This window comes from Ostrinia nubilalis, chromosome Z, assembly GCF_963855985.1.
Source record: "Ostrinia nubilalis chromosome Z, ilOstNubi1.1, whole genome shotgun sequence".
Taxonomy (NCBI): Eukaryota; Metazoa; Arthropoda; class Insecta; order Lepidoptera; family Crambidae; genus Ostrinia; species Ostrinia nubilalis.
Window position 1 is genome coordinate 24,470,344 of NC_087119.1, and position 25,081 is coordinate 24,495,424.

The 25,081-nt window shown below is 40.1% G+C and overlaps 1 protein-coding gene across 2 annotated transcripts in view; it reads left to right on the plus strand.

Moving 5' to 3' along the window:
• Positions 1-24,876, plus strand: part of LOC135087093 (pyruvate dehydrogenase phosphatase regulatory subunit, mitochondrial) — a 46,025-nt gene extending 21,149 nt beyond the window's left edge. For both annotated transcript variants that reach the window (XM_063981934.1, XM_063981935.1), the window contains 8 exons: positions 2,667-2,816; positions 4,652-4,812; positions 5,156-5,304; positions 11,489-11,786; positions 13,426-13,605; positions 16,615-16,815; positions 19,067-19,173; positions 20,063-24,876. In XM_063981934.1, the coding sequence (XP_063838004.1) occupies positions 2,667-2,816; positions 4,652-4,812; positions 5,156-5,304; positions 11,489-11,786; positions 13,426-13,605; positions 16,615-16,815; positions 19,067-19,173; positions 20,063-20,195 (1,379 nt within the window). In that variant the 3' untranslated portion in view covers positions 20,196-24,876. The remainder of the gene's footprint in view (positions 1-2,666; positions 2,817-4,651; positions 4,813-5,155; positions 5,305-11,488; positions 11,787-13,425; positions 13,606-16,614; positions 16,816-19,066; positions 19,174-20,062) is intronic.
• Positions 24,877-25,081: the final 205 nt, after the last annotated feature.

Genomic DNA, 25,081 nt, shown 5'->3' on the forward strand with positions numbered 1-25,081 from the left:
TGTGTTTATTACAACGATCGGGACGTTGCGACTGCGTAAAGTGCATCCTGCAATTGGAAGTAGGGTTGCCAGTTCCAAAAACACAGAAGCCGGACTCGGTGCTTAATTTGGCCGGACATTATACCCTAAAAGCCGGACACGACTTTTTTTTGCCATGTCACGTGCAATTAGTATCATAGCTCATGAGTGAGCTATGATACTAATTGCACGTGACATGGCATATCATCTTCGAATACGCGCATGTGTGGTTCGACTGGCGCGGCAGCCACATAAAAAGCCGGACAGGCCGGACAAGAGAATTTTTGGCCGGACAAGTCCCTAAAAAGCCAAACATGTCCAGATAAAGCCGGACACCTGGCAACCCTAATTGGAAGGGATGCGTATTGATTTCCCCCGCACCTGTCCTTTGTGTTGTGTCTGGGAGAGGATCTCGGCCATTTCGAGCTGCGGACCGGCGGCGATCGCTCGCAAGTAGTTTATTTTATAGAGCACATGTCTATACGGAGCAACAAGTTGAAGAAACGGCAGAGGTAAGTTCCTATAGCTACGTCTACTTTTCTAAAGTATACATTTTGAGCCATATTCATATGTACAGATACGTTCAGTATGGCCCCTTTGTTCAACCAGATCCAGGGGTGGCCTTAGTACTTTTGTAACGAGCTAGATTCAACCCTTTTTAAATACCCTACTAATTAAAGATAGGGTGATGGATTTTGTAGGTACAGAACTTATCGCTGTATTTATAGAATCTTTGTCATCGTGGCGCATACTTTTGAAAATTTAGTTATTTAGTAGTTTAAGTTAGTTACTTTGTGTAATATCAAACCAAATAAGTGTATAAATACGAAGCTTTATGAAACTTGTTGAACCCATCAACAAGATGTCGGCGGTTTTCAGTATCGATAGTCAGTTAGTGTTGCCATGTTGTAAGCGGCAGGGTGTCAAAACATAACCCTCCTTCTCGCGCAGTCGGGTAAAAAATGATGCGCAGTCATGTTGGGATTTCAGAGAGTGATTTTAAAGAGTGACGCAATTCAAGATGGAACCTGAGCCATATCGGCCAATTTGTTGCGAGTATGAAATTCTTGAAAGTTTAGTTGTTTCTTTCTAGTAATATGGCAACATTGGACCGGGTTTCAACAATGTACCAGGCTCGTGCATGTGAAGTGAAGTGAAGTAGTGTGAAGTTGGACATAACAGCGATATGTGATGTCTGTCATCGATCGCATCCATAGGGGGTGGGATAAGCGACTGCCTTCGCACTGGATTTCGTTCGTTTTGCGTCGTCACTCACTTTGTGCTACAATTACTTACGTTAAAAGATGGGAGCTTTACGAAACTTTTTGGACCCATCCATAAACAAGCAAGATGGCTGCGGTTTTCGGCGGACTTTGTTACAATCGGTTAGTGTTGCCAGGTTTTAAACGGCGTGTACAATGGAAAGTGTAATTGCTGCGCAGTCATGTTGGGATTTCAGGAGTGATTTTAAAGTGTGACAGTTCGGTATCCAAGATGGCTTCTGAGCCATGTCGACCAATTTATTGCGAGTGTGAAATTCCCAAAAGTTTGGTAGTTTCTTTCTGGTAGTATGGCAACATTTGAGCGGGTTACTATGTACGAGGCTGTTCTAGGCCATTATCTTGTGTTAGCGCCATCTGTCGTGCGTTGGACGAAATATAAGCAACTAGTGTGAAGTTGCAGATAACTGCGAAATGTGCGTCATCGCTGCCATCCATGGGGGGTGGGGTTAAGCGACTGCCTTCGCACTGGACTTCGTTCGTTTTTGCGTCGTCACTCATTATTCAACCATTAGTACTAACCAAACTTAAGTACTAGTTTAGTGTTAATGTTTTCGAATAGGAATAGAAAAATTCATTGTTCTTATTAAAGGGTGAACTTAACTTTAACTAGCTAGTATTGTTTACTATTTTTCTATAATTAACAAAGTGTAGCAAGAGAACATTGTTTATTATGAGGTGCTTCACATCTCAAGTTCGTTTAGTCAAGTTGTTCTTCTCGCTTGCTTTTCCATTATGTACCGGTCAAGTAAACGCCCCTTTGTTATTTTATCAAAGGAACTTTGAGTGATGTTAATTAATTGTATAACACACACATTAAGCTCGTTTTGAGTTTCCTTTGAGAGGCATCAGACTTGTTACTTTTTGTTCTCAAAGAGCACCCCTTTCCTGATTTATATTTGCCCTTTGGTGCTTTTGACTAGTTGAGTACTACGTAGCTTCTGTAAGGTGTACGCACCATGTTGTTTACAGAGTTTAAAATTGAAAGTAAATGTGAGCTTCTTTAAGGCTAGGCGCAGACCACCGATTTTTTGATAGTTTAGTCGGGCAGTTAATCAGTATGGGCATGTATGGAAGTGCGCACATTACACCGATTGATTCTTCATACAAATTAGAATCAGGCCCAATTTTCGGCCGACTAAAAATCGGTGGTTTGCGCCTAGGCTTATAGAGATTTCATAGATCAATACATTCACTTAACATGTTTCACGGTTTGTGTTTATGACGACGGCTGTTATTTAAATGATGTCCATGCTATATTATTCTGACCTTAATGATCACAAAACAAATACTGATAAACTTTTTGAATATAAACCTCAACACTGCCAAGATAGATCTTATAGTCCAGTGTACTCTATTGTTATGCAGGTGTCCACTATGGCCTGCCGTACCCTTTTCCCGAGTTCGAGACCGGTCGCAACCTACGCTTGTCCCCGATCTACCCGACGCTCCGGGACAATGGCGCTGTCTTCGGCCAAGTGATGGGGTATGAAAGACCCACTTGGTTCGAAACTGTAGGTGAGTGGACAGACGTATTAAACTTTGGTATGTTTCAACCTTTAACTCGTAGATCCGCCCTGCGCTGCCCGCATCCATTTGAATTAAGTAAGTCAACAATATGCTGGAGACCATCAGATAAAAAACTTCCGCTACTGGAAAAGGCTTCACCTAAGGATTTCCACATGGATCCGGCATGGCGCATCCATCCTAATTAATTTCAAATAATGACGGAGAATGTCAGGTAAAAGACGTCCACTGTTGGACAAAGGTCTCTCTTGCATTTCCACAATGGCCCTTCTAGCATTTGTGTTAAGTTCAAAATATGGTGGCGACCATTAGGTAAAAGACGTCCACTACTGTAAAAGGCCTCACCTAAGGATTTCCACATTGATCCGGCATGGCGTATCCATCCTAATTAATTAAAAAAAATGGCGGAGAATATCAGGTAAAAGATGTCTACTGCTGGAAAAGGCCTCACCTAAGGATTTCCACATTGATCGGGCATGGCGTATCCATCCTAATTAATTTAAAAAAATGGCGGAGAATATCAGGTAAAAGATGTCTACTGCTGGAAAAGGCCTCACCTAAGGATTTCCACATTGATCGGGCATGGCGTATCCATCCTAATTAATTTCAAAAAATGGCGGAGAATATCAGGTAAAAGATGTCTACTGTTGGACAAAGGTCTCCCTTGCATTTCCACAATGGCCCTTCTCGCATTTGTGTTAAGTTCAAAATATGGTGGCGACCATCAGGTAAAAGACGTCCACTACTACACAAAGGCCATCCATAAGGATTCGCATAACAACTTAACAAGCAAACCAGAACTTCCCGCATTCGTCTTAATTGAGTTAAACACATTGTTTAGACGATGGTCTAAGCTTCTACTGCTGGACAAAATCCTTCGCTAAGGATTTCCACAAAAAGCAATACTGCAGGCATTAATATTATTTCAGTTAAAATGTGGTGGAGACTATAAGGTAAAAGACGCCCATTGCTGGACAAAGGTTTCCACTAAAGATTTCCACAATAAGCAATCCAAATATGGTGGACACCATCAGGTAAAATACGTCTACTGCTGGACAAAGGTATTTGCTAAGGATTTCCACAAAGACCAATCCAAATATGGTGGAGCCCATCAGGTTAAAGGCCTCCACTAAGGATTTTCACAATAAGCAATCCTGCGCTGCCCTCATTCAAACCATCAGGTAAAAAACGTCCATTGCTGGACAAAAGCCTTCGCTAAGGATTTCGACAAAGAGCAATGCTGCGCTTCCCGCATTCGTTTTATTTAATTTAAAAATATAGCGGAGACCAGATAAAAGACGTCAGCAAAGGCAAAGGCCTCCACTATGGATTTCTGCAATGCCAATGACCAATCCTGAGCTTTGAGCACTCGTCTTATTTAAGCGGTATGCTAAAACACGTTGGTCAAATCTTGTACCCCACACGTTAACGTTTTCATTTACGAAACATGACAGTTCTCTGTTGAAAAAGATACTTATACCTATCCTCTTTTTTTTTACGTGGAAAAAATGCATTAAATTGCACACCCGCCGCTGTGGTCATGGCGACGAGTTGTGTGGGGCTCTCCCCGCCAGAAGAGCCTACCCACTAAAATAACCACGAATGTCCATCTCTCTGAGCATAGAGGAAGTACCGGTGTAGCGATCCTGTAGCGACCTTGACCCGATTTCCGCCTATGCCCAGTTTGTTCACGGTTGCAGACCCATCTTTTGACCACGAGGACATCTTTTATGTGGAGCTATTGTGCTCTCCACCATCTTGTATATACATCCAAGTGAAGTGTATCAAGCGGTAATTAGAAACTAAAAGCAATTATCCTACACCAGACACGACGAGCGAGCCCCAATCCCCGCGCCCGTTCAAGATAGCGTACACCAAGACGTTCGGCAAGCCGCACTGGTTCGACACTGTTCAGAGGGAGTACTGGGCGTGTAGGGAGGCTGTGGGACTGGCGGACTACTCGTCCTTCACCAAGATCGACTTACAGGTTAGTCAGTATCATAGATCTAGAGAGATGCCAACCAATGCGCCGAGTTCGAAACCCAGTGTCGCGTTAGAATTTCACACACGCAAAGTAATAAAAATAAAAACAATACTTCTGCTTCTGCTGTCGCGAGCAATGCGACTGGCCACGCCCCCTTGTCACATCTCCCTTTAGTTTTAGTGATCTGTGGTCAGTATGAATAGAGGTTGTGGTCATTGCTTAACTTTATAGCGGGAGACCGGAACAAAAAATATGATCATGGCACAACGGAATTGTCCTCATAATCGGGCCGTTGTTCGGTAAAAAAAATGGGTGCTTACAAGCGGCCTTACACCTAACCTTTCAGTCCAAAGGGCGCGAAGTGGTGGACCTTCTCCAATACCTGTGCTCCAACGACGTGGATGTAGCTCCAGGCAGCATCATCCACACCGGGATGCAGAACGAACGCGGCGGGTACGAGAACGACTGCAGTCTGGCCAGGATATCGGAGAACCAGTAAGTACCACCACAGAATATTAATAAGTACTACCACAGAATAATAATAAGTACTACGTACAGAAGTTTTTCTTCGCGAAGGTATTCAAAAAAATGTATGCTCAATGTCATCAACAATATGGTGGAATTTAGCTTGTCTTAAGAGTCGAGCACCGTTTTGTTGACATACGTCAGTGATCGGTACTGTCTTGATGCCATAGGGCTGACTGCTACAAGAAGCTACTGTGTCGCCATCTAGCGCACCACACTTGCATTCACTGCTCTTCGCGGCAACGCGCAGCTACATGCGGCCGCCAGTTTATAGTGTAAGAGCTAGCACCTAAATATTTTATAACACACATAACTGTGACAATTTATTTCACGTAGGCGAAGCCAAAAAGCTAGTAAGAAATAAAAATTCAATTCAGTAGGTATTTCAAACAAAATTTTATTACATAAACAAACATTATACTAATTTCATTATGGGCCCTTAGTATGTGAAAACTGCAATTGACGATATTTCGCACTGTTTTCAATATTATGTATTACAGAACGTATGTGTGATGGGATGATATTTTCGAAAACACGATTAGAAAAAATTTTTCTCGAAAAAAAAAAAACATTTACCTCTGGATATTTTTATAAAAGTTTAATATGACCGTGTTTTACAATAAAATTCCTATAAAATCACAAAGGTATCATGTTTGCCTCTTTGATTTCCTGGCTGTTTTAGATTTCAAAAACCTAAGTATATTAATTTATTAACTTTCTGATAAAAATGTGAATGGCTCTTACGATGTCCCCCCCTTAAATCAAAATGTCTTTATTTGGTCTATATGCCCATCATCACTACGTAATAATTATAAAAAAAAGTCGCTTTCCTGTCTGTCTGTCCCTATGTATGCTTAGATCTTTAAAACTATGCAACAGATTTTGATACGGTATTTAGGGTTCCGTAGCCAAATGGCAAAAACGGAACCCTTATAGATTCGTCATATAGTCTGTCTGTCCGTCCGTATGAAACAGCCATTTTTTTCCGAAACTATAAGAAAAATACTGATGAAACTTGGTATGTAGATGTATTCTGTGAACAGCATTAAGATTTTCACACAAATTAATATAGAAAAAAGCAATACATTTTGGTTTTCATTAAACCCATACGTGTGGGGTATCTATGGATAGGTCTTTAAAAATGATATTAAGGTTTCTAACATCATTTTATATGTATGTACAGTCACGGAATGAAAAGGTTCGTCAGTTTTCAAATTGATTCCTTCAACGAATCGCGAGCACATATTACCTTTTGAAACTATGTTACAGAATAATCTCGAGTTAGAGAAAATAATCTTTAACTGTTCGTCAGTAATGTTCAAAATTATTCAGATCAAAGTTGTTTGACGATTTATCTTGTCAAGAAGATTATTATGATTGATAAACTAAAACCTTCTTGTTGGTTCAACCTGCCATTATTATTTCTTTAATAGAAAAAAAAACTATTGTCAATTGGTCAATGTCATCATTGCATTGCACTAATGGGATAGAAAAATAAACAAGCAAAACCTTATTCGTTAGCAAACGTCATATTTATTTACATGTTAGCAGCACTGTTTCTTGCACTGTTATGTTGGCAGGTTTGACTCTTACAGTACCTAGTGCAAGCGAAAACCGACACTAAGGTGACGAACCTTTTCATTCTGCGACTGTACATACATTGTACATCATGAAAACTTCCAACGAAAATTGGTTTGAACGAGATCTTGTAAGCAGATTTTTTTAAATATTTTTGAAAAAAATTTAAAGTTTCTACTTATTTCCTCATGTACGCGTAGAGGTATTAAATTGAAATTCATTATTAAAAAAAATACGCTGAAAAGCTTTCAAACATAAAATTAAAAAATCTACTATACCTAAGTAGCATCGCATACGAAATGAAAACATAGAACGTTTTTGTGCACTTTTTAAAATGAGTTAACCAAGTATATGGCTATTAGACTTGCACACGTCCGTCCGTTTTTTGTAGGATTAATATAATTAAGTAACATTTATTTTTTGCATTCGGCTCTTGGTCTAACCCAAACGAAAAACGAACAACTAATGAACTAACAATGAACAAAGTTGATAAATTAGTAATATGAAAATAATGAATTTGTTTTACGAGCTGTCCCGGCGTACTTCGTACCGCAAATTAATATAAAGTTGTTTAAGTGATTTATAAAATCGCAATATTAATTTTTGAAAGTAGGGTCATTGTGCTGGTTTTCTATCTAACTTCGGTTTTCGTCCATTTCACTGAGCTGCCATAAACACATGCGTAAAATTTGAATACAAAGTATTGTATTCACAGAAGGCAGTAGCCATCCCGCGCTAGTTTTGTTGCAATCTATAATGCCTAAGCAACAGTTCTACCTAAATGAAAATGTAATTTAAAAAGGGGAATTATAAAACGAGCGACTAAAAAAAAACTTTGCGACTGATGATGGCATACTGTTTTAATACCTTGAGCGGTATGAATTTGAGTAAGCGAAAAATTTACTAAACTAACGACGAATATTGATCAATAATAAAATCCAGAACGAGCTTACAAAATGTGGGTTTTAATTATTACATTTCAGACATAAAAATACTATCCGGGCGACTAAATTACTAAGTGAGCGACTAGAAATACAGAGAGGGCAACTTTAATATGAAGATACATTAGATTTTTCTAATTGAGGTTTTACTGAACGAACTACAAAAAAATTAATTCTAAGCAAAATTTTGTGAGCTGCTTTATTAATGATTATTGGTTACTGATATTATATTTGAGGTCTCATGTTTTTTATTTTGATACGCTTTATTAATGAAAACTACAGATTGTTACAGCGCGCGAATTCGAATGGGGGCGGGGCGACTGTCCCGAATTTTTAACAAAATATGTATGCAAACACGTTTTGGGTCTAGCAATTCGGCTCAAACTAACAACACCGCCACTGGAAGCAAAACTGATACCTATTGGACAAAAAAGAAAACGAGGCCGGCCCGCTAAGTCCAAGCCAGCACTTATCATACAGTGACAATGAGTAGGTAGAGCTCCTCAATCCTCATAGGTACCAATGAACCTTATTATTAAGATTACTTTTTTTTGGGTTGACAGAAGCGACTTATTTTATTTATTTTTTTTTTTTTTTTGTTGATTCGATTTAAGAAAATTCAAATTTATTTCATTTTTCGTAATACATTGTTTCATTTGATTACCTACCCTTAAATTTTAATGTTTTATTTTTTTCGCTACTAGAATAGTGTTCCGTCAAATATCTATTTCATAAGATCATTTTTTATTTAAATGTAGGCTCATAATACGCTGCTCATAATAGTATTTTTCAACGTAGTTTTTGCATTCGAAACACTTCATTAAAGTTAAAAATACCGCTCAGTATAAAAAAAGCATTTGCCAAATATTGAAAAAAATGCAGGACCTAACGTTGACACTCAATCAAATATTAGGTCGCTCAAATATTATGAAGCTTCTCATTTTGTATTTTAAGGAACTCAATTTTTTTTTGCAAGTTGCTGTTCTTTTGATTTTTCGTCACTCGCACTCAGTCGCTCACTTAGTAATTCTTTAGCCCACATTAATTATTTTTGACACTTACAACATAAATTTACAGTCACTCGTTTAAATACTACCCATTTAAAAAGTAGTGAGTTCCAAAAAATTACGTAAATGCGCGGCCATACACCGGTCACCGGTACATTGCAGAAATCATCGCGCTAGAAAAAAAACGTGCTGACAGGAAAAGTTTTTGGCACGTATGTCTAATTGATAGCATTATAAACACAATTTTAAGTGTTTATTAAACTTCTTCATACAAAATTAAATCTTAGATGACTAAGGGTCATTTTTTTAAAGCATAGCTCAGGTCATATAGCAGGCAAATCAACTCGGAAAGGGATCAACAACGTATCGCCTTTTGTGACATGGAGGTAATAGTGGAGAGGAAATATAGATCTATACAAAAATTCGACAAATTAATGACAAACAGCTGTTTATCTCTTTCTAACTTACCCCTGGTGATGTATAAAAAAAAAGAAATAGATAATGTTTGGTCAGTACTCATTCTGGCAACATTTTCATGTGACGTCACTAACTACCTGACTTGTGCCGAGTAGGTACCTACATACAAGATTTAAGAAAACAACATATTTATAGGCAATCAGCTGACAACTACACGCACACACACACACACACAAATACCTGTCAGCTGATTGCCTATATTGCGGCCATGTTGTTTTCTTAAATCGTGTATGTATTTATAATGCGTGTAAGTGTGTGCGTAATGTACCGAGTACGTTTATTTTAAAGTTACGCCAAGTCCATGAGACATTGATATACGTCAGTGTTTTGCGAGCTGTCATTGCCCTTCGCGCGCTGTCATCGGCGAGGCAAGGCGTTTACGTTACGGTGCGGATTGTGTGTGCGTTGCAGTATGGACTTTAGTTGACTGCCTTTATGAGCACTCGAACGACATAAAATAATATGATACATTTATGTAAGGGTATTTTAAGATCACAAAGTTGGCAACTCCGATAGTTGGACGAAAACCAGCGCAAAGACCCTATCCTGTTTGACACCTATAATAATTGACAATAGCTGGCTCGGCGAACTTCGGCAAACTAATGTGTGACGTGAAGTGCCAAATCGCGGAAAATGTCGGAAGAAATACATGAATTTGCATGAATTATCATGAATAATAATAACCACTTATTTACCTCTCAGTGTCTTCAGGCAACTTAAAAAAGTACATTGTGTGTTTTTATTATTATTTAGGCAGTTAAATACTGCACAGTATTTTTTACACAGTATTTTTTTATTTTTTTCCATAATACAAGAGTACGCGTGCGTGTGTCAATGCTCGCTCGTATCTCGTATGTGACGCCTTGTCGAATCGCCTCCTGTAGGTGGGCTATCGTGCGTGTTTTGTTTTCGATGTGAACTCGCGGAGATGAACAGGCCTGGTACTACGTACAGAAGGTTTACTTCGTGAAGGTATTTAAAAAAATATATGCTCAATGTCAGTAACAATATGGTGTAATTTAGCTTGTCTCAAGAGTCGAGCACCATTTTGTTGACAAACTTCAGTGATCGGTACTGCGCCGAAGCCATAGGGCTGACTTCGGTAAATGATGTGTGACGTGAGGTGCCAATCCAAAATGCGGAAAATGGCTTAGGAAATACATGATTATGCATGAATTATCATGAATCAAATCAATGCTCACTCGTATGTGAAGCCTTGTCGAATAGTAATCCTGTGAGGTGCTATCGCGCTTGTTTTGTTTTCGATGTAAACTCGCGAAGATGAACAGGCCTGGTACCACTATGAAGTTTACAACATCGGAACTATTCTCACCTCTCGTCCCCACCGCCGCAACTCCTTTGTAGCCAGGATCTACAGCTTGACCGCCAGTAAAAACCCAACCAGTGAAGTTCAAGGGGAAAGTTAAACTGTCATTTGAAATTGAAATTAATCAGAAGAACATAGGAGGAGTTCGAAGTTAAGGTTCGACTTCCCTCCAATGCAAAGCATCATTATTGGGTCATTTAGTTTCCGATGCAGGAGGTAGACCTTTTCTAATTTACCAGAGGCAAATGGAAAATTCTGCCTGCAATTCTCACATTGGACAGACGAGTTAGGGAAGCCTCGTGTTGTCATATTTCTCTCTTAGTCGCCTCTTACGTGGGGGTGCTCCTATTCCACAATGCCAGAACTAAACGGCTAAAACAATGGCAAGGAATGCGTGTTAAACTTAACACGTGTACTAGCCAAGCATTTCTTCGATTGTAGACATAAAACAACAATATATCTCATTCACCCTATGATGCAGCTAGTAGTTCCGACCCCTTTAGCTCAATGAGGGCTATCGTTTTAGAGCTCACCAGTTGGCGCCACTGTAGAGTAAGGTCCTGTCACTTGCTAGTAGCGAAGACAGTGGCGCCGACTTGTGAGCGCTAAAGTGGTAGGAGGACTATCGCATTTGCACTCATCAAGATGGCGCCACTGTAGAGTAAGGTCCTGTCAATCGCCAGGGGTGCCAACTGTTAAGTATACAAACGATAGATCCTGCCGTGAGAAACTCAGCCCGTTTTTACCATCAATCCCTAATATAAAGTGACTATAATAGTCGGGCATCAGACACCCTAACTCTCTACATTCTTTCTCCATTCCAGCTACATGATGATCGCGCCGACCATCCAGCAGACACGCTGCAAAGTGTGGCTGAAACGTCACCTGCCACGGGACGGCTCGGTGACGCTCTCTGACGTCACATCCATGTACACAGCAATCTGCGTCATGGGTCCGTTCACCAGGACACTGCTCTCGGAGTTGACTGACGTCGACTTGTCCCCGTCGAACTTCCCATTCTTCACGTTCAAGGAACTAGACGTCGGGCTCGCTAACGGAATACGTGCGATGAATCTGACGCACACTGGCGAACTTGGATACGTGCTGTATATTCCAAATGAGGTAAGTTAATTTGCAGTATCGGTAAGAAAACACCGATAGAATAGGGATGTTTCCTGGGTAAAAAAGCAAGAGTTTTAATTAGTCCGTCAGTTAGCTTATCAAAAAATACTCGACACTGAAAATGTAAAGAGATAAAGCGTGCCAAGGCCCGTGACGTCAATGAGTGCTTAAAAGCGCAGCACTTTGTGACATCGCGCGGAACTTCAACACACTGTAACTTTGTGATTATTTGTTAAATTGACAATTAAAAATGTAGGTGTCCAATATTTTTTGTAATTAAAATTGACGGACTAAAAAAAATTTTTTAGGAAACTAGCCTATTACTTGTATGTTTGCAAATGCTCAGATTTTTCCTCTCAACTCAACCAACGAAGGACAGGATTGCATCCTATATGATATTTACATTTTTAAGCTGTCATCTTGCCAGTATCAAATTCCAGAAATGGACCACTATTACCAGGAGGCCCTAACTGGAACGAACGAGCACTGTGGGATTCAAAAGGTTATAAAGTTATTTCCGTAATTAGCACTATTCTAAAATGCTCGAGATTTCAGTTGAACGAGAATATTTAGCCGTTTGCAACTGAAACTTAAAATATATCTGTCTGGTGAATTTTGCTAACTGTATTATAATAAGATTTCTTTGTATCCGACGACCCCGGTTTTAGTATCAATTTTGCCAGTTCTGCAGTGGCAGGGGGGGGCACTTTTGAATAAATAAAATGTTTGCTCCCAGCACGGTAAATCTTTATCCAAAGCGATTCAATATTCATAGGCCATATTCTTTTCGCTTCCCATGGTGTTTCCATACAATCTCATTATGACACAAGTAAGTTTATTTTATATTTTTCTTGTTTTAATGGATTAATATTATTAAATTTCGAGTTTTAAAAATGTTTTTTCAGAATTAAATGGCGGAGAAGGGAGACTAAATTGATATGAATTTTGCGAGGAAGAAGTCATCGATGATTGAGTCAGAACCAGAGCTGTTGTGAGGACAGTTAGGCTGAGTTGCACCACCTAACTTCGACCGTAACTTGACGATAACCGGTGCTTTTTGTATGGAGTTTGAAAGATTTTTGAGGTTTGTCAAAGTTAAAGTAGGATGGTGCAACCCAGCCTTACAAACAAACTAAGAATAGGTAGACGGGGCGGCGTTCTATTGTTAATGAATGAGACATAGACTTAAAATGACACGAGAGTACAATAAAAACTTAAATATTTTTTACGTACCTATTATGTCAAAACACGTTGTTGTATATTATGATTAGCCCTGCGAGGTTGCTGGTGTTTTATAACACTGTATACTGTCAAATAAATTGCCAAAAACTTTAAGTAAATGGTTTTATTTCAATTAAAATTATATTGCGATTATGGTTGTTTCGTTTTCCTTTTCCATAATGTATAAGGACTCCTACACATAAACACGATACGACATCGCGATGTGCGTCGTGACACGTTGCGATGTCGTGTCGCATCGTGAAACAATGCCGCGTTCCTTGTTTTAGTATTTGAATTTAAAGTAAAGTAATTCATTGTTTTTTTATTTATTTATTTATCATAGCGCAGCATAGCAAAAGTAGGTTAGTATTTCAATTATGTGGTTTATGGACATTGAAATAGAGCTTCTATTGCACAGTTCGCCCTTCACGTATACAACCGCCTGATGACGGTAGGCGAGAAATACGGCATCAGTCACGTGGGATACTATGCGTCGCGCGCGCTGCGGGTGGAGAAGTTCTTCGCGTTCTGGGGCCAGGACCTGGACACCATGACCACGCCGCTGGAGTGTGGGCGCACCTGGCGCGTCAAGTTCAACGTGAGCACTATGACACATACCAACAGCAGGCGGCAGTCACGTGGGTACTACACGTAAGCGCTGCTGGTGGAGTAGTTCTGGGGCCAGGACCTGGACACCATGACCACGCCGCTGGAGTGCGGGCGCACCTGGCGCGTCAAGTTCAACGTGAGCACTATGACACATACCAACAGCAGGCGGCAGTCACGTGGGTACTACACGTAAGCGCTGCTGGTGGAGTAGTTCTGGGGCCAGGACCTGACACCATGACCACGCCGCTGGAGTGCGGGCGCACCTGGCGCGTCAAGTTCAACGTGAGCACTATGACACATACCAACAGCAGGCGGCAGTCACGTGGGTACTACACGTAAGCGCTGCTGGTGGAGTAGTTCTGGGGCCAGGACCTGGACACCATGACCACGCCGCTGGAGTGCGGGCGCACCTGGCGCGTCAAGTTCAACGTGAGCACTATGACACATACCAACAGCAGGCGGCAGTCACGTGGGTACTACACGTAAGCGCTGCTGGTGGAGTAGTTCTGGGGCCAGGACCTGGACACCATGACCACGCCGCTGGAGTGCGGGCGCACCTGGCGCGTCAAGTTCAACGTGAGCACTATGACACATACCAACAGCAGGCGGCAGTCACGTGGGTACTACACGTAAGCGCTGCTGGTGGAGTAGTTCTGGGGCCAGGACCTGGACACCATGACCACGCCGCTGGAGTGCGGGCGCACCTGGCGCGTCAAGTTCAACGTGAGCACTATGACACATACCAACAGCAGGCGGCAGTCACGTGGGTACTACACGTAAGCGCTGCTGGTGGAGTAGTTCTGGGGCCAGGACCTGACACCATGACCACGCCGCTGGAGTGCGGGCGCACCTGGCGCGTCAAGTTCAACGTGAGCACTATGACACATACCAACAGCAGGCGGCAGTCACGTGGGTACTACACGTAAGCGCTGCTGGTGGAGTAGTTCTGGGGCCAGGACCTGGACACCATGACCACGCCGCTGGAGTGCGGGCGCACCTGGCGCGTCAAGTTCAACGTGAGCACTATGACACATACCAACAGCAGGCGGCAGTCACGTGGGTACTACACGTAAGCGCTGCTGGTGGAGTAGTTCTGGGGCCAGGACCTGGACACCATGACCACGCCGCTGGAGTGCGGGCGCACCTGGCGCGTCAAGTTCAACGTGAGCACTATGACACATACCAACAGCAGGCGGCAGTCACGTGGGTACTACACGTAAGCGCTGCTGGTGGAGTAGTTCTGGGGCCAGGACCTGACACCATGACCACGCCGCTGGAGTGCGGGCGCACCTGGCGCGTCAAGTTCAACGTGAGCACTATGACACATACCAACAGCAGGCGGCAGTCACGTGGGTACTACACGTAAGCGCTGCTGGTGGAGTAGTTCTGGGGCCAGGACCTGACACCATGACCACGCCGCTGGAGTGCGGGCGCACCTGGCGCGTCAAGTTCAACGTGAGCACTATGACACATACCAACAGCAGGCGGCAGTCACGTGGGTACTACACGTAAGCGCTGCTGGTGGAGTAGTTCTGGGGCCAGGACCTGGACACCATGACCACGCCGCTGGAGTGCGGGCGCACCTGGCGCGTCAAGTTCAACGTGAGCACTATGACACATACCAACAGCAGGCGGCAGTCACGTGGGTACTACACGTAAGCGCTGCTGGTGGAGTAGTTCTGGGGCCAGGACCTGACACCATGACCACGCCGCTGGAGTGCGGGCGCACCTGGCGCGTCAAGTTCAACGTGAGCACTATGACACATACCAACAGCAGGCGGCAGTCACGTGGGTACTACACGTAAGCGCTGCTGGTGGAGTAGTTCTGGGGCCAGGACCTGGACACCATGACCACGCCGCTGGAGTGCGGGCGCACCTGGCGCGTCAAGTTCAACGTGAGCACTATGACACATACCAACAGCAGGCGGCAGTCACGTGGGTACTACACGTAAGCGCTGCTGGTGGAGTAGTTCTGGGGCCAGGACCTGGACACCATGACCACGCCGCTGGAGTGCGGGCGCACCTGGCGCGTCAAGTTCAACGTGAGCACTATGACACATACCAACAGCAGGCGGCAGTCACGTGGGTACTACACGTAAGCGCTGCTGGTGGAGTAGTTCTGGGGCCAGGACCTGGACACCATGACCACGCCGCTGGAGGGTTAGTAGTAGTTTCGCACGATTTTCCTTCGCACGAATGTGCGAAACGTCCCCTTTCAAAAAAATTTTTTTTAGTAGGCGTTTCGCCCGGATTTATCAAAAGTATTAAAAACAGGTGCGAATCGACCCCTTTGAGAACTAGTAATCGCATACTAATAGTTCAAAAAAGAGTCGATTCGCACGCGATTTTAAATACATCCGGGCGAAATGCCTACTAAAAAAAATATTTTTGAAAGGGGACTTTTCGCACATTTGTGCGAAGGAAAATCGTGCGAAACTACTACTAACCCCGCTGGAGTGCGGGCGCACCTGGCGCGTCAAGTTCAACGTGAGCACTTTAATGACACATAACAACATGGTGAAGTTTTGTCTGGGGCTAGTCTAACGTGAGTACTATTGGGTACTTGACACCATTAACAAATAATGTTTCAAGACTGAAAATACTTCAATTTAGCTTTAAAAATTGAGTTTGTTTTTAATTTACTTTTAGTATGATAAATACAAAATAGTAAATTGAGTTGACAGAAATGTGATGTCAGAACTGTGTGTCAACTACCCAATACATTTCAATTTTTTTCTCAAACTCAAAACAAATAGGCGATTATCACACTGCACCGCGCTCCGCCGCGGTACGCGGGACGACAGATTTAATCATTATATGCAAGTACCTCAGTTTGTATAGAAAACACGCACGGCGCAACACACTGACAACGCGTTTTCGCGCGGGATTCGTTATATGTCGCCACGCGGACCAGGGCGGAGCGCGGTGCAGTGTGATAATCGCCATAGTGCCTAGCTAATGAGCTAATCTTCACCTTTATTTAAACACGGCTCCACAGAAAGACATCCCCTTCATTGGGCGAGAGGCCCTGCTGAAGCAGCGTTCGGAAGGCGTCCGCCGGCAGTACGTCCAGCTGTTGCTGACCGACCACGACCACGAGCTGGACCTGTGGTCCTGGGGCGGCGAGCCCATCTACCGCGACGGGAACTACTGCGGACAAACCACCACCACCAGCTACGGATTCACGTTCAAAAAACAGGTGAGCCACACAACTCGGGTGGGGAGCCGCTACACGACCACGACCACCGTGCGAACGTTTCGGTCGCTGATATCCCCCCACTAACTTTTTCTTTCAGCTTTATCATAAACTAATCCACTTTTCAGATTTTTTATAAATACATTTTATATAGCAGCACAGTCTTTAACGTTATGCATGCTATATTTTGGAAAATATATTAATATGAAAAGTAAATTGGTATTCCGTTTGTTAACGTAATGCATGCCTATTTCCAAGTAAGTTGAACTTAGTTGTTAGTAACTTTAGTGGATCGTTTGACATGTTAAAGATGTCTAGGACGACTCAATTCTAAAATCTAAAATAATGCATGCCATGAAAGATGAATAAAGTAATTTTAACAAATATTTGTCTCACTTGTAATTTGCTGAAATATATTAAATAAAGTAAAATTAATGCATGCTAAGATCGAATTTATTGAGACACTTGAATAAATAAAGTAAATTAATTGAGCCATCTTAGACGTCTGATAAATTGAATAAAAAAAGACGCATCTAAGAGCGGCTTAAAGATTTGTATGGAATACATTGAATTAATTGATTGAGTCTTTAATATGAGTATTAACTTAAATGAAATATTTGATCTTGAACAATTTAAACAATTAATGAGTAAAATTCTTAATGTGCTGGCTATAATCTAGGTTTCATAGGTTGATTCTGGGTTCAATTCCCAGGTCGGCCCTGCGGACATGTGAAGCCATCGCGGAAATCGGAAGACACAGCTGTGACCTCAATTGTTGCAGCAGTTTCAACCAAATGATTTCCACAACAAAAAAGATTTCCACAAAAGAAAAGATTTCCACAAAAAAAAAAGATTTCCACAAAAAAAAAAGATTTCCACAAAAAAAAAAAAGATTTCCACAAAATAAAAGATTTCCACAAAACAAAAGATTTCCACAGCAAAAAAGATTTCCTTAACGCCAGAATCGCCGAAATGCGCCACCCGCATACAGCATAAATACACATAATTTTGAAAAAAATATGTGGATTTATAATATTGATGTCTCTGCCCATCTCGACCGAGGTGGGTCGTACGGTCAGCGAAGCCGTGTAGTTACTCCCCGCCCATCACTAGCTTGTTGAATAGGAAAATTGTTATTAGCACCACTTGGTGCTTTGTTTAATTAATATTGAATCGCACGCCATCGTTATTGGAAGGTGAGTATCACTGCAAAGCGAATTACTTAACTTATCGCAGTGAACTGAAAAAAATAGGCCACGCGGCGCGTAGTCGCACAGTTCACATGGAAATAGCGATTTTTTTTATTGTGGAGCGGCGATTTAATTCTATTGCGGCAAGCAGCGGAGTGGCGCTGTAATATTATTAATTTGTTATGCTATGCGTAGTCAAAGGTGCACTAGATCAGGGGTCACCAAATGGCGGACCGCGATCCGCATGCGGACCGCCGACCCATTGTATGCGGACCGAGTTATTGCAAGCAAGAGATTGCGGATCGCATCGCATAAGCGTTGATCGTCGCGCGGTGGTGAAGCGCGGCGTCACAGTTTTAAAACACAGTAAGAAAACACAGTTTTAAAGCACAAACATGCCGAAGTTTCCAGTGAAGAGTTCTGGATAAAATTTGTGTGTGGTAATAAATATCCAGAACTACAAAAATTAGCTTTGAAACTTCTCACTTTGTTTGGGTCAACATATATTTGCGAAGCAGCATTTTCGAAGATGAACTTCGTTAAGAATAGATTTCGATCTCGACTTACTGATGAACATCTTCAGGATTTAATGTCAATAGTTTGCACCAATTCCACTCCAAACTTCAGACAGATAATTAACAATAAAAAATGTCACTTTTCTCATTGATATGTAACTTTTGTAATTTCCGTAATTACCTTTTTTCAATAATTTTTTTTTTAATAATATGTGTGGACCGCGAAGGTCATTTCATTTCTAAAAATGGACCCCGACCGAAACTAATCGGTGACCCCTGCACTAGATGGTTTATTCCCGTTGTCCCCACTAGGCTTGTCCCCACCAATGATTAATTAAATAATATATAAATTTTATTTTTTGTTTCCCGCTGACCGCACTCGTCCGGCCGGCGAGGCGGATTCACCGGAAAAAACTAATAAATTTTAATTATTTAATAAAAATAAACTGGGGAATAGCATAGTGGGGAATTCGGGAATGAACCCGCTAGATCACCTCCAGGCCGACAGCACTTAGACAAGGATACTTGCCATATCTTCCTGTTCCCTAGGTTTGCCTCGGGTTCGTTCAAAACATTGACAAAGACGGCGTCGCTCAGAAGGTGACGAATGACTACGTGCTTGGTGGACATTACGAGATCGATATAGCTGGTATAAGGTGGGTTCGAACTTCAAATTAAATCATTTATTCAGTACTTAGGTCCTTTGAGTAATATTTGATAGTTGCAATAGGCTAGATGACAAAATTTCAATTATTTGTCCGTCAAATAGATAATTAGAAAATATTACACTCATATTTTTTAGTTTCTTTCATAATTAAATAATAACAGTGCTACATCGAGTTGAAATGGCGCGTTACGTCACGCTTGAGTAGACTTTTTACTCAAAAGTGACGTCACGCGACATTTCAACTCAATATAATACCAGGCCTGTTCATCTCCGCGAGTTTACATCCTATGGCCCACCTACAGGATACTATTCGACAAGGCCTCACTACGAGCGAACATTGACTCACGCACGCGTATTCTTGTGTAAGATGGAAGAAAATAAAGAAAATGGTATACTAAATACTGTGCAGTATTTAACTGCCTAAATAATAATAAAAACACAGAATGTACTTTTTTAAGTTGCCTCAAGACACTGAGAGGTAAATAAGTAGTTAATATTATTCATGATAATTCATTCATTCATTTCCTCCGCCATTTTCCGCAGTTTGGCACCTCACGTCACATCATTTTACCGAAGTCAGCCCTATAGCTTCGGCGCAGTGCCGATCACTGACGTTTGTCAACAAAATGGTGCTTGACTCTTGAGACTGGCTAAATTACACCATATTGTTAATGACATTGAGCATACATTTTTTTAAATACCTTCGCGAAGTAAAACTTCTGTACGTAGTACTTATTATTATTCTGTGATAATACTGTAATTATTCGATTATTAAAAAAATTAAAATAGGTATGTGTCCAAATTAATTATTATCTGTCTGACGGACTAAATAGAATTTAGATTTCATTACCCAGTCATCATCCCTGTTGTCCCCACAGATACGCCGCCAAGGTGAACCTGCACTCGCCGAACTTGCCGACAAAGTACCCCGATAAGGAGCGCGACGTGTACCAAGCCACGAGGAAGCTTCACGAGCCGCACCAGTTTCTCGGCCGCCATTACCAGCCTTAGAACTACGATACGAAAATACGCTCGATTTCTTGGATTAACTCGGCTTCAGCAAGACAGCTTATATTCACTTCAAAACTTCAATATAGCATCAGTTTCCAAATGAATCGCCACCACGACCCGGCCGTAGCATCGCTTCGAAGCAGCAGAAGATTCTTGAACGCTGTTTTCGTATTTTCAATTCTGTCTGTCCTCGCTCTAGCGAATTGTTCGTTATGAACGTGAGTGAGATTGAAAATACTGAAACTACGTTAAACTAAACTATTGTTAAACCTTTTTGATAAGTCAATTAGAAAAATATCGGTGACAAACTTGACTTGGTCATGAAATGTTTTGTATTGATTTGTTAACCAATGGGGTAGTATTGTTGATGTTAACCTTAAGCAATATTTAGCTGCTAAGATCATATTTTATATTTAGAATACTTACAGATGAAAGTTCACTTCCCAAAGTACTTCCTAACGCAACTTCAAGCAACTCGTGTAGCAGAACACCAAAGTTGTAGCGTCAGTCTCTCACTTTGTCACTCCTCGCTTGATAGGTTTATTACCATAACTAGCGGCCGCCCGCGACTTCGCACGCGTGGTTCCCGTTTTACCCCCTTAGGGGTGGAGTTTCGTAAAATCCTTTCTTAGCGGATGCCTACGTCATTACATCTACCTGCATGCCAAATTTCAGCCCGATCCGTCCAGTTTGGGCTGTGCGTTGATAGATCATTATGTCAGTCAGTCTCCTTTGAGGTATATCTATGGTATGGTTTAGATATAGCTATGGTATGGTGTAATACTCGTAGATACTAGTAAAGAGTCGCCACATATCTATACTAATATTATAAAGCTGAAGAGTTTGTTTGTTTGTTTACTTGAACGCGCTAATCTCCGGAACTACTGGTCCGATTTGAAAAATTCTTTCAGTGTTAGATAGCCCATTTATCGAGGAAGGCTATAGGCTATCACACAAAATCACTCTACGATTAATAGGAGCAGAGTAACAATGAAAAATGTTGCGAAAACGGGTTTTCACGCGTACGAAGTCGCGGGCACAGCTAGTTTATCTATAAATGTTGTGACATTTGTAACCTATTTCCATCAGTGTGATCATCATCGTCAGGATCAACAGGTAATCAGGTCAACAAATGGAGGATTTAGCCTACAAAGTGAGATCATGTTTTTATTCTTGCCTATTGTTATTTTATAGTTATAAATGCCGGCTTTTGCCAACATTAGGGCTTCTCAAAATTTAAGACTGAGAATAATAGAAAGTCTAAAAGTTTGATGGACTCAACAGCCTGAAATGATATTGTTATAATATTAATGTTAAAGTTACTATTGTAAGTAGATTTGAACTTGTACTCATTTGACCCAGTAGCAATATTATATGATATTGATATTGAAATGACAATAATAAACTCTTCCAACTATGACACAATACACCCAGCCTCAAATAATTAAGTATACCTAAGTTACTGAAGATCCTTTCAGTAATATGAAGTTATACTTAACATAAAATGAAGATATATTATATTATACCTACATGACTCCAAGCATACATTTTTGTTCTTATTACACTAATTGTCCTGTAGATTTGAAACCCAAAATCGCTGGCATTAAAATTTGTCACGCGACCCATATAGCGTTCAAATGTATTTTTGAGTAAAATTATGGCCCAAAGGCGAGCGGAGAGCGGATTGTGTTATGAGATTTGGTTGTAATTAATTCGAAATTGTAACTTTAGCTAGATTATAGTATAATATTTATTTGATACAGCACAAAATGTAAAAAAAATTTTAAGCTTTTGCAAGCAATATTAATTGATTATCATGAATGATATTATTACGTTAGAATTGAAAACTGGTATACTATACGTTGTTGTATTTATTTCATGTGGTATATTTATATAATATGTTGCTTCTTTATTACTGTTCTAACATGGACTGTTGAAAATGTAGGTACTTAGTTGTTTAAGCTAATGAGTGGTATTTTCCAAAGCAATAAACTTGCAAGCCATGCTAATATGACATAGCGACATATAACCCTGTCTGTCAACTTTTTGCTCTTATACGTCTGAAACGGATTTAGATGAAATTTGGCATAGATACTCTTAGACAATGAGGAAAACTTCATGAACATCAGATCTATGACGAATGGAGGATTTGGCATATTCGATGATTTTTGAACACTAAATTCACGCGAGCAAATGCAAGTTTAACCTACTCAGCGCCACGGTCGTATAAAAAATAATGTCAACCAAATTAAAAACACATTACACAAAACTGTCTTTATTATATTGTGCGTATTTTTACGATTGCCTGCAACCCTAAACTTACATTTATATTATAAGGGCTCTTGTTTATTCCCAAAACAGAAAATAACTTTTCCTACCGTTCCAGATGAGACCATTACCATAGAATGGAGCCTGGGAGACAGCTCTGGTTGTTATTTTGGATATTCTTGGCCGTCATATTTATGTAATTAGAAACTACTGTCGTGATTTTGATGTTTTATGAATTATAGAAATATAATTAAATACATTGTAAAACTATGTAACGATTTCGATGTGTCATTTATCCTTATTGTCATAGATTAAAATACATTTATGTAAGTCAATTATTGCAGGATTTCTTTATACAATTCCAATCCGTCCGTCAACTGTTAAATGACATTGGGAACTTTTTGCCCCACTTTTCGAAAAGTAGCGGACACAAACGAAACCTATCACAGATGATACATACTAATATCCAATGAATTTCCGTGCATTTTTTTTTCTCTCTTATATGGGAATATTGAGAAAATGAAGTTTTAATATTTTATTTTATTTTACATTTAGGTAACATTTTTGACGACCTCAGTGGCGGAGAGGCGCACACACCGGTTTTCAAGGTGTGCCGAGCCAATCCTGAGGTCCCGGGTTCGATTCCCGGCCGGGACAATATAGAAAACGATCTTTTCACATTGTCTCTGGTTTGGGTGTGTTGTGGTTCGTCGTTCCCGATTTCCATAACACAAATGCCTTAGCTACTTATTTTGGGTTGGAGTAATATATGAGATGTTGACTAATATTAATTTAAGTATTTATAATATTTTATTTATTTATATTATTTTATTTACTTTTATTGGTTACTCTGCAATGCCAAACAACATAACATGTAAAAATATCAAATCATTTTAGACAAATATATTTTCAACTTAGACTCGTCATATCTCAGAATTCCCATATCTCACAACATAGCGCTTTAAGTGAATATACCTACAAGTATAAAGCTTTGAAATAAAATACGTTTCATTTTTGTCCGCCCTGGGGCATTTTCTCATATTAAAGTTCCCAATGTCCTTTGAATATGTTTTTGGTCAAAATATCTGCGGTTTTCGATGTTTTTATTGTTACATTGTTTTGTTTATTGTCACATTGTTTTTATAAGTCAATTTAAACAATATTAAAGTGTAAACGCATCGAACATCGACAGTTGAAATTCGGATTTGGACAAGGTTTGTCATAGGATGTTTTTTTTTCTAGACGAAGTTGAAATAATTATACCATTTTGACCCTTAACTTCTATAGCATTAGTCATTAGGTACTAGTATTATAACATTGTCTGTGGTAGGTACTTATCATCTAAAACGTTTATTCGAATACATCTTGTATGACTATTCAATCGTTTCATTGATCTTTATTGATATTGTCATTGTTTTTTATTATCTAATGACAGATTGAATATATTGAAAAATTGTGTGACGATTCCATTGTTTTGTTTCTTTTGTACAATATCTGCAATTAAACCTTTAAATAAATATTGTAATTACCAGTATTGTCATTGTTTTTTTATTGTCTAATGACAAAGTTTGAATATATTGGAAAATTGTGTGATGATTCCATTGTTTTGTGTTTCTTTTTTACATCTACTAAACCCACAGACTAAACCTTCAAATAAATATTGTTATTATTACCCTTACTAGTATTGTCATTGTTTTTTTTATTGTTTAACTAGCTTTTGCCCGCGGCTGAACTCGCGTGAAATTTAGTTTGTCACAGATCGTCATAAATTATACATATCATGGCATGTTAATCTGGGTTATAAACAATAATACTGTAAAGTTTCATCAAAATCCGTTCAGTAGTTTTTGCGTGAAAGAGTAACAAACAACCAGACATCCATACAAACTTTCGCATTTATAATATTAGTGGGAAGTAGGATGACAGTTTGAATATATTGAAAAATTGTGTAACGATTCCATTGTTACTTTTGTGAAACATCATCTACTAAACCCATAAATAAATATTGTCATATCCAGTATTGTCATCGTTTTTTATTGTTGTCTAATGACAAAGTTTGAATATATTGAAAAATTGTGTAACGATTCCATTGTTTCTTTTGTGAAACATCATCTACTAAACCCATAAATAAATATTGTCATATCCAGTATTGTCATCGTTTTTTATTGTTGTCTAATGACAAAGTTTGAATATATTGATAAATTGTGTAACGATTCCATTGTTTCTTTTGTGCAACATCATCTCCTACTAAACTTTTGAATAAATATTGTTATTACAAGTATTGTCATTGTTTTTTATTGTCTAATGACAAAGTTTGAATATATTGAAAAATTGTGTAACGATTTCATTGTTTGTTTCTTTTGTGCAACACATCTCCTACTGAACCTTTCAATAAATATTGTTATTACCAGTATCCAATTGTTTTATTATAACTCCTTAGTCTAAGTTAACTCCTGAAACTAAGGCTTTTGGCCACGGTTTCGCACGCATGAATCAGTGTTTGTCACAGATCATTATTAATAATAGCCCTATATGTTATTTTAATTTATAAACAAATCTGTAGTTAATCAAAAAATACCGAATTAATCTACAGGGTGTTGATTTCAATCCTCGCCATA